This window comes from Puma concolor, chromosome B4, assembly GCF_028749965.1.
Source record: "Puma concolor isolate L17-30 chromosome B4, mPumCon1.1.hap2, whole genome shotgun sequence".
Lineage (NCBI taxonomy): Eukaryota > Metazoa > Chordata > Mammalia > Carnivora > Felidae > Puma > Puma concolor.
Window position 1 is genome coordinate 93,632,460 of NC_141673.1, and position 12,126 is coordinate 93,644,585.

General features: G+C 39.3%; 1 protein-coding gene across 1 annotated transcript in view; it reads right to left on the bottom strand.

Moving 5' to 3' along the window:
* Positions 1-10,378, bottom strand: part of DERA (deoxyribose-phosphate aldolase) — a 120,000-nt gene extending 109,622 nt beyond the window's left edge. Inside the window, exon 1 of the mRNA XM_025930372.2 lies at positions 10,261-10,378. Coding sequence (XP_025786157.1) covers positions 10,261-10,291 — 31 coding nt within the window. The 5' untranslated portion in view covers positions 10,292-10,378. The remainder of the gene's footprint in view (positions 1-10,260) is intronic.
* Positions 10,379-12,126: the final 1,748 nt, after the last annotated feature.

Sequence of the window (12,126 nt, forward strand, 5' to 3'; positions counted from 1 at the left end):
ATTAGAGTGAAAAAAATTTACTTAATTCAATATATGATATATAATTTTTACAGAATTTAACAGACATTTCTATTTCCAGTTCTTGTGAGAATTCCCACCTGGCTAAACCATCCACCACTTCCTGACAGAACTATTTGGCTATCCCCAGTAAGTCTTTCCTTTGACTAAAGACAGTGATTGTATTAATTTAAGTAAGAGTATATACTTCTCTTGAAATGGAAGTACATCTTAAGGAAACCAAATAACCCAAATAGCAAATCTGAGAAAATAAATATAATTTGTGCTGTGTGCAAAAACAAAGAAAAGGTTTGACCAAATAGAGATTTTCCTGGGGCAGATAAGACAGACCAGAGGTGGAGAAATCAGCAAGGAGGCCACTATTGTGATTTAGGTGTGTAATAGAACAAGCCAAGCTTAGGAATAAAAGAGAAAGGGGTGAATCCACAAGACATTTTTTATGGAAGAAACAGTGAGACTATAATCAATACTCTGCCATGCAGAGGAATAAGTACAAAATAAAAGGCTCTGTACATAAAGATTTATGAAGTCAAGATGCACGCTCATGAAACATCTAGAGAGAAAGAAAATATATAGTTATTATGCAACCATGTTCAACCATCAGAGAAAGGGGGAAGGAGGAATGCACACCATTAACTGGAACTTAGAGCCTCAGAAGCCAGAGAGGACTGTGATGGCCAGAGGAGCCATAAAAAGGTATGAATTCCAAGCACAGGGAATATCATGGACCTACAATTCCACAGAACAGTAATTCTAAGTAATGATCAGAAGACTCAAAGAAGTCTTGTTAGCATCGATGCCTATTGTCTAGACTCTACATGCTAATCACTATGTCTCACAGTTTCTCTATATTATGTAATCATTAAGGCAATATGACAACCAAACATAGTATTCATCTACAGACTGAAGTTTTTTTTCTTCCTGGACTCAGATCTATGGAAATGTTTTCACTCATAGAAATCCATTAGATCTTTGCCGATATGAAGGTATTTCCTACAGTATTTTTAAATGATTATCTAAAGGTTAAGAATGTAATGTTGACTGGTTCATCCTTTGAAACAGAGCAGCTACATACCCTGATGATGAGAAAAATTTGCTTTGTGTACAGCAGTGTGCTTCCCCAGTGATGTTTTGTTTGATTAAGGGAAGTTTCTCAAGGGCAGAGCCTCCTAACTTCATTGCTCTTGTCTCTTTCACAAAGACAGGGAAAGTACGGAGAAGGTACTATATATATATATATATATATATATATATATATATATATATATATATATATGTATGTATATATGCCTGCTGAATGAAAGAATTTGAAATTATAATAATGATCGCATCCTGAAGAGTCAACAGTAGGGAAAAAAAAAAAAAGGAAAATAAACTGTTTATAAAGATAGAAGGCTAAACTATGTTTCTTGTTTCAACTTTGGAAAACTATCAGAAACATTGAGGTTTCTCTCTGCATACTGAAGGGAAAGAAAAATCTCCCCCAAAACATCAAAATGTACACAGCTAGAGCTCCTTTGCCAAAACAAATAATGAGAATCATCACAACCTACCTTCCCACCGAATCCACAACACAAACTTAATAATCTTAAAGGAAACATGAATGTGTTCTTTTTTTTTTCCACTAGAAAATTAACTAAATCACTCTTTCTGTTAGACCATCTCGCATCTGTACGCAATGAGAAATCTTTAGGCTCTGTCCCCTCCAGTGTCGGAGACCATGGAGAAGATAAACTCATGTCAATTTCCAAAATCACCATGAAGAGTGCTTTTAATTCCCATTAGTCACTGGCATTATTTGAATAAAATAGGCTCCTCTTTAGACACAATGCACTTTTCAGTTACCTACCACCTACCACCTACTTTACTGCCTAGCCCTCTTGATTTTTTCGATATGCTTTCATTCTCATTTTAATACATGTCTTCACTTCCTGAATCAAAACATAAAAGGCTAATTTCTCCTAAAATCTGCTTATAGAAATGTTGCTAACCAAATATAAAAAATATCATAAAGAAATTAATTAGGGGCGCCTGGGTGGCTCAGTCGGTTAAGCGGCCGACTTCGGCTCAAGTCACGATCTGGCGGTCCGTGAGTTCGAGCCCCACGTCGGGCTCTGTGCTGACAGCTCAGAGCCTGGAGCCTGTTTCAGATTCTGTGTCTCCCTCTCTCTCTGACCCTCCCCTGTTCATGCTCTGTCTCTCCCTGTCTCAAAAACAAATAAAACGTTAAATAAATTTAAAAAAAAGAAATTAATTAAATATAATAGTGACAGGCAGGATTTGTCAAAAATAATATATAGTAATTAAAGATTCTCTGAATCTCTAGTTAATCTGGGTCACTCTATTATTTACTGCAGGGTTCTGAATCTGAAATGTCCTTAGGAACCCTCTGAGGAGCTTGTGAAAATGAAGAGTCCTGGACTCCTCCCCCTACAATGGACAGTTAAAGCTACTGAGCAGCTCAGAAACGTTCATTCAAGGATCTCTACGTTGGAGACATAGGGTGCATACCTTAAGCATGCCAGATACCTAGTTTAGTGTCAAATGTTAGGCACTTGAATGAAATCTCACACACACACACACACACACACACACACACACACTCCTACCTAGTGGTCATGGGGGCAAGAATGTGACCACTAGGTGTTCAGTTGAAAAGCTTATCCAAATCTGGATTACAAAAGTAGTTAAATTGGATATTTTTACCAGCCATTAAAGACCACAATCTTGACATCATTAGCCACATTCCAAAAGAACCAAAGCACCCGTTAAGTGGCACCTTTTTAAGAAGTAATTACCAGAAGCCACTCTTATATCAGACTTTGCTTTAGGGGAGGAAGGCCTGACTCTACAAAGAGAGTCAGAAGTTGCAGCCAGTGTCTCAACATTTTAAAAATTCTGTATAGTTTGCTGGAGCGGAGATGAAACATTTATCCTTCTCTTGCAACCACTTTGGTTTCCAGGGGAATGACTCACAGCTGAGGCAGGCGGACGAGAGGTACATCCGTAGACACACACACAACACACACCAAAGTTAACTGAAAAATTTCAAAGTGCCTTTTTATGCCTTTAACTCAAAGATGAACACATTTCAAGGTGACCCAATCCTCAAGTGACAGACAGTGTTTTAAAAGGGCCAGAGCTCTCCACTTAAACAATTTCTAGTGACATGTTTAAATCGTATCCTCAAGGGCTCTATCTGCTGTCCTATTTACCAGTCTTTCTTTCCTGGCAGAGGCATCTCATTTTAAGTGAGCGCTTGAAGTTCGTCTTCCTTCCTAACAATTAAAATCTACGGGGCTTAGATGCTTTAAAAAAATGTTTTTAACTTAAGAGGCACCATGGAAAACTTTTAATTATTTAACTATACGACCAACCCAAATTATTACTTTATAGGTTTTTTCTATTTATCAGAACAGTATCAGAATAATAAAAGACAGCCTCATCATCATGCTTACGAGCAAACAGTAAAAGAACTTATAAGGTAAAATCAAAGCTAGCATTCATAAAAGGATAATCATAACATTCACTGTGTATGTATTTTATATATAGAATAGGAAGGATTGTTTTCACCTTTCTTCACTAAAATATTACCCTTAGCCATTACAAAATGAGAAGATTACACTAGAAATCTAAAAATTCGGTTCCTATAGTTAATGAAACATGACAAGCTGGTCTTTTCAGTTCCTTCATAGAAACTACTCCCTTCACCAAAATACCCTTCACCAAAAAACCTCCCCTGAATTGTTCTGTATCTTCCCAATCTGACTACTTCTCTGTAATGATTTACGTGACTAAGTCCCTTAGCTGACTGTGAGCTACAGGGAGAGCAGAGAACAGGCAATATTCACTTTGGTATCCCAGCTATTCCCATAAGCATCCAGAACCAACTGGCAGGAACAGTGGGCACTCCACAGTTTGTTTTTTAAAAGAGACTGGGTGGCTCAGTCTGTTGAGCACCTGGCTCTTGATTTTGGCTCAGGTCATGATCCCAGGGTCGTGGGATGAAGCCCCACATCAGACTCTACGCTGACTGTGGAGCGGGCTGGAGATTCTTTCTTCCTCTGCTCCCTCCCCAACTTATACTCTCACTCTCTCTCTCTAAAATAACAAAAAATTAAAAAATACAAAGAGACAAGACAAAGAAATTTAAAAAACTAAAACCCCTTTACTCTGATCACTTGGAGATAACTTCCAGGTCCCCACCCCGAGACACTCTGAGGCACATCAGCACATCTACATAAGGAACTTCCAGAGGAAGGATGGTTTTAACATGTCATCCCATAAAATTTCTAATGCAATGACATCTAAACCTACTCTCCAATCTACCAAAGATTGGATATTTCCATTCTCTCCCAAGATAAACTTCTCTGAAACAAACTGCCATGGTTGAGATGTGGATCATGGGGGTGCCTGGCTGGCTCAATTGATACAGGCTGCGACTCTTCATGTTGGGGTCATGAGTCCAAGCCCCATGTTGGGTGTAGAGCATACTTTAAAAAAAAGAAGAAGAAGAGGAAAAGAGAAAAAGGTTAAAAAAAAAAAGTGGATGAATGTAAGAAAACAAAAAGCTTTCACAAAGACACAGGCAAACCTCAGAGGGTCACATTAAAATTATTCACCAATTGTTGACATGCCTTCTCTCGTCTTACAGATTGAGTACCCCCGTTGGTACCAAGAGACGAAGTGTGGTGGTTAAGCATACAATGTTAGCACCAAACCACCTAGGTTTGAATTGTGTCTCTGCCACATTAACTCTGCATAAGCTCTGCCTAACTGGTTTTTGGCAAATTATTTACACCTCTCTGTACCTCAATTTACACATCTGTAAAAAGGGCATCACAACAGAATCTTCACAGTGCTGTTGTGAAGACTAATTGAGATAACATAAAAAGTATTTAACACAGTGCCTAGCACATAGCTTAAGTCCTATGTTAACCACTATCTTTGTACCTGGCGTCTAGGCAGTGTCTGGCACATGGCTGGTATTAAATAAAGAATATTCTCAAGCATCCTGCGCTTTGCCTAACTTTAAGATTTAAACTTTCATTCCAGGGGTGCCCGGGTGGCTCAGTTGGTTAAGCATTCAATTCTTAGCTTCAGCTCAGGTCATAATCTCACAGTTGGTGAGTTCCAGCCCCACATCAGGCTCTGACAGCGTGGAGCCTGCTTGGGATTCTCTTTCTCCCTCTCTCTCTCTCTCAATGCCCCTCTCACTCTCTCTCAAAATAAATAAATAAACTTTAATAAATAAATAAATAAATAAATAAATAAATAAATAAATAAATAAAATTTCATTCCAAATACTTAAAAAATTTTAAACTAACTTTGCAGTGGAAAATCACCATTACCAAAATCAACATTCTACACCAAAGTTATGCTTTAGCAGGAGTGGCAAAAATGAGCTCCCTAAATCCCCGATTCTTATCTAAGTTCTTAAAGAGAAAATAAAAATTATAATGCAAGAGGGCACTTGGTTATCACAATCCATTTAAGGTACAGTTTAGGTACATCTATCTAATTTCTTAAATAGACAAAAAAGTAACTGCTTATCACATTTGCAATTATTTTAATTGTAGACTTGGCTTGATGCCCAGCTCCTGAATCAGATGTAGGTCTTTGAAAGCAGAACTATCTTTGTCCATCTTGTATCCAGGGTAATATTACCCAGTACACAATTCGTACTCAATAACTAACTATTTTTTGAATGAATAAATATGCTTCATAAAATACAAAATCCCATCATGGTTCTTGGTTTGACAACTAGCCAAAACTAATCTCCTTTATCTGTGTTTTAAATAAGTAAGTTGCCCTTTCTGTTTGTTCTGACTTGCACTACAGAAAAGTCTCCACAGAGAAAAATAATCTCTACATTCCTCAGTAATCATGGCCCCTGATCATTCCAATTGCGGATATATGCCTAAAACAACCTCTTATTAATGCGCTACAGACAATCCATAGACTTGTCCCCATTCCTCCAAATTAAAAATCAGTTCTGTTACTTTTTTTCCTATTGTTTTTCAGATATAAGCTATTTGAAATTTTTCTCTCTGTACACAAAAGCTGACAGATACACAGATACAGAGTGGAAAGGTCTTAGAAGTCACCTAATACAATATCCCTACTTTCCAGATGTCTCCAAAGAAAATCACAATTGAAATAAAGTCACACTGTCAACATGGTTCCTAAGCCTCTTGGGACAAAACAAATATCAACTTTAATGATATTCAGAAAAGAGGGAGGTGTACATCCGCCAGCTCCTGTCTACAAAGAAAAGCCAAGGCAGAAGCCCCAGTTCTCCCAAGCAAGTAGTTCTAAATTCACTTGTTCATTCAACAGTTACGTTTGAGGGCTTTCTGGCATGGCAGACGCTATTCTAGGTGCCTGAGATACATCAATGAACAAAAAGAAAGATCACTGCCCATGCTGTACCTACACGTTAGGCAGAACTTTGGAGGCATCCAGGAGAATAGAGAAAAGAACATAGGTTCATTTTAAGAGAATGCGCAGGGCCAGAAGCAAACCTTAGCACCACTAGTGGTTCTCAAACTTGAATGTGTTTCAGAACCATCCAGAGGAATTATTAAAAACTCGGAAGGCCCTGCGCCACCCCAGAGCTTCTGATTCATTAAGATCTCAATGGGGCCTCAAATGTCCATTGACAGATGAATGGATAAAGGTGTGGTATATATATACAATTGAGTATTACTCAGCAAAAAGAATCAAATCTTGCCATTTTCAGCTACATGGATGGAACTAGAGGATATTATGCTAAGCGAAATTAGTTAGACAAAGATAAATATCATATGACTTCACTCATATGTGGAATTTAAGATATAAAACAGATGAATATAAGGGAAGGGAAGCAAAAATAATATAAAAACAGGGAGGGGGACAAAACATAAGAGATTCTTAAATATAGACAACAAACTGAGGGTTGCCGGGGGGGCTGTGGGTGCAGGGATGGGCTAAATGGGTAAGGGGCATTAAGGAGGGCACTTGGGATGAGCACTGGGTGTTATACATAGGGGATGAATCAAAGGAATCTACTCCTGAAATCATTATTGCACTATGTGCTAACTTGGATGTAAACGAAAAAATATATATACATATACAATATATACATATACATATATACATATATATATATATGGCAAAAAAAAGTAGAAAAAATATCTCAGTGGGGCCTTAGAATTTACATTTCTAATAAGCTCTCATCTAATGTAGACACTGCTAATCTAGGAAGCAAACTTTGAGAACCACTGACCTAGTTGGAAACAAAACGAGTAACCTGGCCAGAACCATAGGCTGCTTGACACCAGGCCCAGATTTAGGGGTTTCTCCCTTCTAACTCCAAAATGGTCCAGTCTTTATGAAGATATACTTGCCCGCTTAGGGCAAACACTGCCCAAAGAAAAATGTTTTTTTAGCTCTATGTTTGAGTTGGAGAAAATAAGAAATAAATGCTTTAAGTATAAAAGACCTTAAGCAGATTGCACTGACCACTAAACACTGACATAAAAACTAACATTAAAGTTAGAGAATTTGTTCTTTCTTTCATGTGTCTAAATGCCATGATAAAAGCATGTTTTCCCTAAAGGGCTTTATCATAAGGGCCAGGTTCAGTCTCAAATGAGCCTATTAATTAAAAAAAAAAAAAAATCTATTAACTAAAAGTATATACACTAAAATATAAATAAGTGATTGGATTAGTAACAATTTTAGTTTTTTTTGTGCTAATTGTATTTTCTAAAATTTTTACAATAAACATGCATTTCTTTTGTAATAGGAAAGAGAATAAAAGTTACTTTCTTTAAAAAAGTGACAGTGTTCATTTAAAAAGACCTTTAATTAGAAAACTATAAAAGGCATTAGTTAATATGCAGCATAAATTAATACTGAATGATTTTTTTTCTTAGTACATAAATTCAAATAACTTATTTTACATTTTAGGTTAAATCTGTCTGGATTAATGATTAATATCAGTGAAGGAAAAAAATCCTTGAAATATATCTGATTTTATTTAAACAAAGAGAATAAAACAAAACCATGATCCTTTATATAACTGCATAAAAATTACATTTACTATTATTCTACATAGCAATTGTGGGGTTTGTCATTTAGGATTTTCTTTAAGTTTATTTATTTTGATGGGAGGAGACAGAAGAGAGAGAAAGAGAGCAGAAGTGAACATGTGAGGGAGGGGCAGAGAGAAAGGGAGAGAGAATCCCAAGCAGGCTCCACACTGTAACCACATAGTTGGACGTGGGGCTCAAACTCATGAACCCCAAGTTCATGACCTGAGCCAAAATCAAGAGTCAAATGCTTAACCAACGGAGCTACCCAGGTGCCCCACAGCAATTTTTTTTTTTAAGTTTTTTAACGTTTATTCATTTTTGAGAGACAGAGTGCGAGTGGGGGAGAGGCAGAGACAGAGAGGGAGACACAGAATCTGAAGCAGGCTCCAGGCTCTGAGCTGTCAGCACAGAGCCCGATGCGGGGCTCGAACTCACAAATTGTGAGATCATGACCTGAGCCGAAGTCGGTTGCCCAACCACTGAGCCACCCAGGTGCCCCGCCCCACAGCAATTTTTTGTCATTACTATTACTTTTCAACAGATGTATGGATGTGATGGGAATTCTTCCAAGTTAAGAAAGCTTTGATTGTATTTCTTGAAAGAAAAATAAACATGTAAGTTTTGGAAAAATAATGTTGTATCCTTGATGTGTACAAAGTTAAGACATCCATATCCCTGAAGATACCAAGGTAAGACCTACACTCCATCTCTATACCCCATCCACCATCTATCTGGATCTTCTAATCTAGGGGTATTTATTTATTTATTTATTTATTTATTATTTTTAGAGTTTAAAACATAATCTTCTGGGGCACCTGGGTGGCTCAGTCAGTTAAGCATGGGACTTCAGCTCAGGTCATGATCTCAGAATTCATGAGTTTGAGCCCCACGTCGGACTCTGCGCTGACAGCTCAGAGCCTCCTTTGGATTCTGTGTCTCCCTCTCTTTCTGTGCCTCTCCCTTACTGCTCTCATGCTCTGCCTCTCTCTCTCTCTCTCTCTCTCTTTCAAAAATAAATAAATACATAAGTACATAAATAAATAAATACATAAATATATAAATAAGGCATAATCTTCTAAACAGCAATGACTAAAAGAGAATAAATTTGATGAAGAAATCAAGTGTCTTTATAAATCACACGCTAATGATTTAACAAAATTTCTGGACTACTTTTAGTCTAGAGTACTTAGAACAGTCACTTTTAAAGAAAATAAAGCACCTTATGTGTTATATACAATCATAGCTAATTTTCTGAAAATTAACCTCTAAAAATGTAATTCTATACAATATTACTATTCACTAACACTTATTAAGTACCCACAATGTACCAAACACTTTACATCCTCCCATTTGATCTCCAAACTACCCTATGAAGTTCTATTACAACCATTTTACAGATTAAGAAATTTAAGCACAAGTGATTAAGTAATTTGCCCAAAGTCACACAGCTAAAGTGAAGAACCAGGATACAGATACCCCAGCTATGATACTTAAACTGAGATCCTTGACCTTCGGCTCCGATCATGGTTTTGCTGCGTTTTGAATTATAAATTTTTCACATTTTAGGAAATCAGAACTAAACTTTTCACCCAGTAATATTTAATAATATCAGTTAAATGAAAAATACTGACATAATTCAGGCACTCTTACAAATCTCTGTACCTCTAAAATCATACACAATTTACAGTAAGTTCTACAGTACAGAGATCTGGCAACTTTTCCACCAGCACGCCTTTTTGGGATACAGCTGTGTTAAAATTATCTACAGAAATCCAGCATGCACAGGGACCCTATTGAGTGGGTACAGAAGGTTTTTATCTTGTTTTGTTTGGGTTGCTTTCTGGTTTGGTTTTTGGTTTGGTTTTGTTCTTTGCAACCAGAAAGCTAGAAGGTGAACGCATTAAGTTGGAAGATGAAAGTCTAATCCTTTGCTGTCTTCCGCTTACAACACAAGGCCTGGGTGCCAATGTGCACAAGAGTTTAAGTCTCGGAGGATCGGCATTTGCTCAGCGTGCGTGCGGACGCGGCGCCACCCTTTTCCGCCCCGTCGAGCACTCCCGGCGGCCGACGCGAGGGCACCGGGTGGCGGCGAGCCCCGCGTTCGGCGGAGGGCGGGGGACGGAAGGCGATGGAGACGGGCGAGGACAACCCGCGGGGGCCTTACCCAGCTCCGTGCCCAAGTTGCGAGCGGACATGGCGCGGGCCACAGCAGCAGTCGCAGGCTCCTCAACGCCCAGCTCACCTCCTCCCAGCCCTTCCTGCGTCCCACCCCCTCGGCTCCGGCGCGCTCGCCCCGCCCCTGTCCCTCTGGGGGCGGGGCCGGCGACCTCTGCCCCCGGGCCCTCTGCCCCCGGGCCCTCTGCCCCCGGGCCCTCTGCCCCCGGGCCCTCTGCCCCCGGGCCCTCTGCCCCCGTCTGCTGCCCCGCGTAGGAATCCTGCCGCCCATCGCCCTGGCTCCTTACCGCACGTATGCGACTCGAGCCCTAGCTCCCGAAACAATGCCACCAAAACCCGTTTTAAAATGCTTGAGCTGCCAACTGCACTGAATAAAGACATTTCGAAACTTTTAACTGTAAGATTAAGTAACCAGAGGGGAGAGCATTCCTCCCAGTTACTGTCCGAGGGCAGAGCTCTGCAGCCCCATGCCTGAAGGGCAGCAGTGGTCCCTTAGCCTCGTAAGGGCGGCCGGCGAACAAACAAGGGTCCAGAGCACACTGGGACTTCTAACCTAGACCTCGTGGAAAAAAAAGCAGATCAGTTGCCTGAAAAAAAAAGGGGGTGGGGCTAGGAGTGAGAAGTCGGCTTTCTCAGCATAGCACTTGCAGTAATTAAGTGGGACAGTGGGCACATCAACTGCCTTTCTAAGGTTCATTTTCCTCGTCTCTAAGAAAAGACTTTGACGATTTCTTGGAGCTCTAAACTCTGAATCTGTAATACTAAGATTTTTTTCAGCCTAACTTGTCTGTAACCAGGAGGTTAAAATTGTCTAGAGTCATTCATCATAGACTACTAGTCAGCTCCTCTCTACTCACCATAAAAGGCACCTCCTCTCTGCTGGAAGGAAGAAAACTCCTAGTCGTGGCTTGTCCACCAGGAGCCAGTTACTGTGCTAGGTGCCTTTAGATGTATGATAGCATTTGAGTCTCAGAACAATCCTGCCAAGTATGTATTACATCTCATTGCTATACCTGCAGACACCAAGGTTCTGCGTAAAGAGGCATCCTGGTATACTGGAAACTGACAAGGCTGGGAAAAGGCACACAAACCCCTTAATATACCAGCAATTCCACTAACAACTCATCTGTAAAATGGGGATGATCAAAATATATATGCCTTGCAAAGCTGTGTGTGTCGAGCACCTAGGAAATGTTATGGCATATAATAGGTGCTCAACAAATGGAAGCTGTTAATGTTATTGTCAAGTTCACAAAACAATTATAGGGCTCAACAGGAAAAGTAACCCCAGTCTTACTCCCTTACACTGAGCTGCCTCTCAGCTTTGTCAAGACATAGCTATTGCTCAGTAGTTTGAATGTGTCTAGATTCTAATCCATGTATAATAGCATGTTTTCCTTTATTTTTATTTTAACCCTCAAAAAGAGAAGAGCAAACCCTGAAAGTCTGGAGCACTTGCAGCTAGACCATCTGCTCTCAAGTAGAACATAAACAATGTCACAGAAAATCAACATCAGCCAAGGCCATTGTAACCATGATGAAACAACAAAAACAAGACCACTCGTACTCCTGTTTGAACACAGAAAAAACATGAACATGTCCAAAACACAAAAATGACAAAATGGCCCTTTTCCTGCCTAATATGAGTGTCACTTCTTTATCTAGCAACTTTAACCTTACCCCCTTCTTCTTGTATTCTAAATAAGAATTAAGATGCTCTGTCATAGAACACTTGGGGCAGCTGGCTGGCTCAGTCAGAAAAGCATGCAACTCTTGATCTCAGAGTTGTGAGTTTGAGCCCCACATGGAATGGAGAAACTACTAAAAAAAATTTTTTTAATTAAAAAAAAAAAAA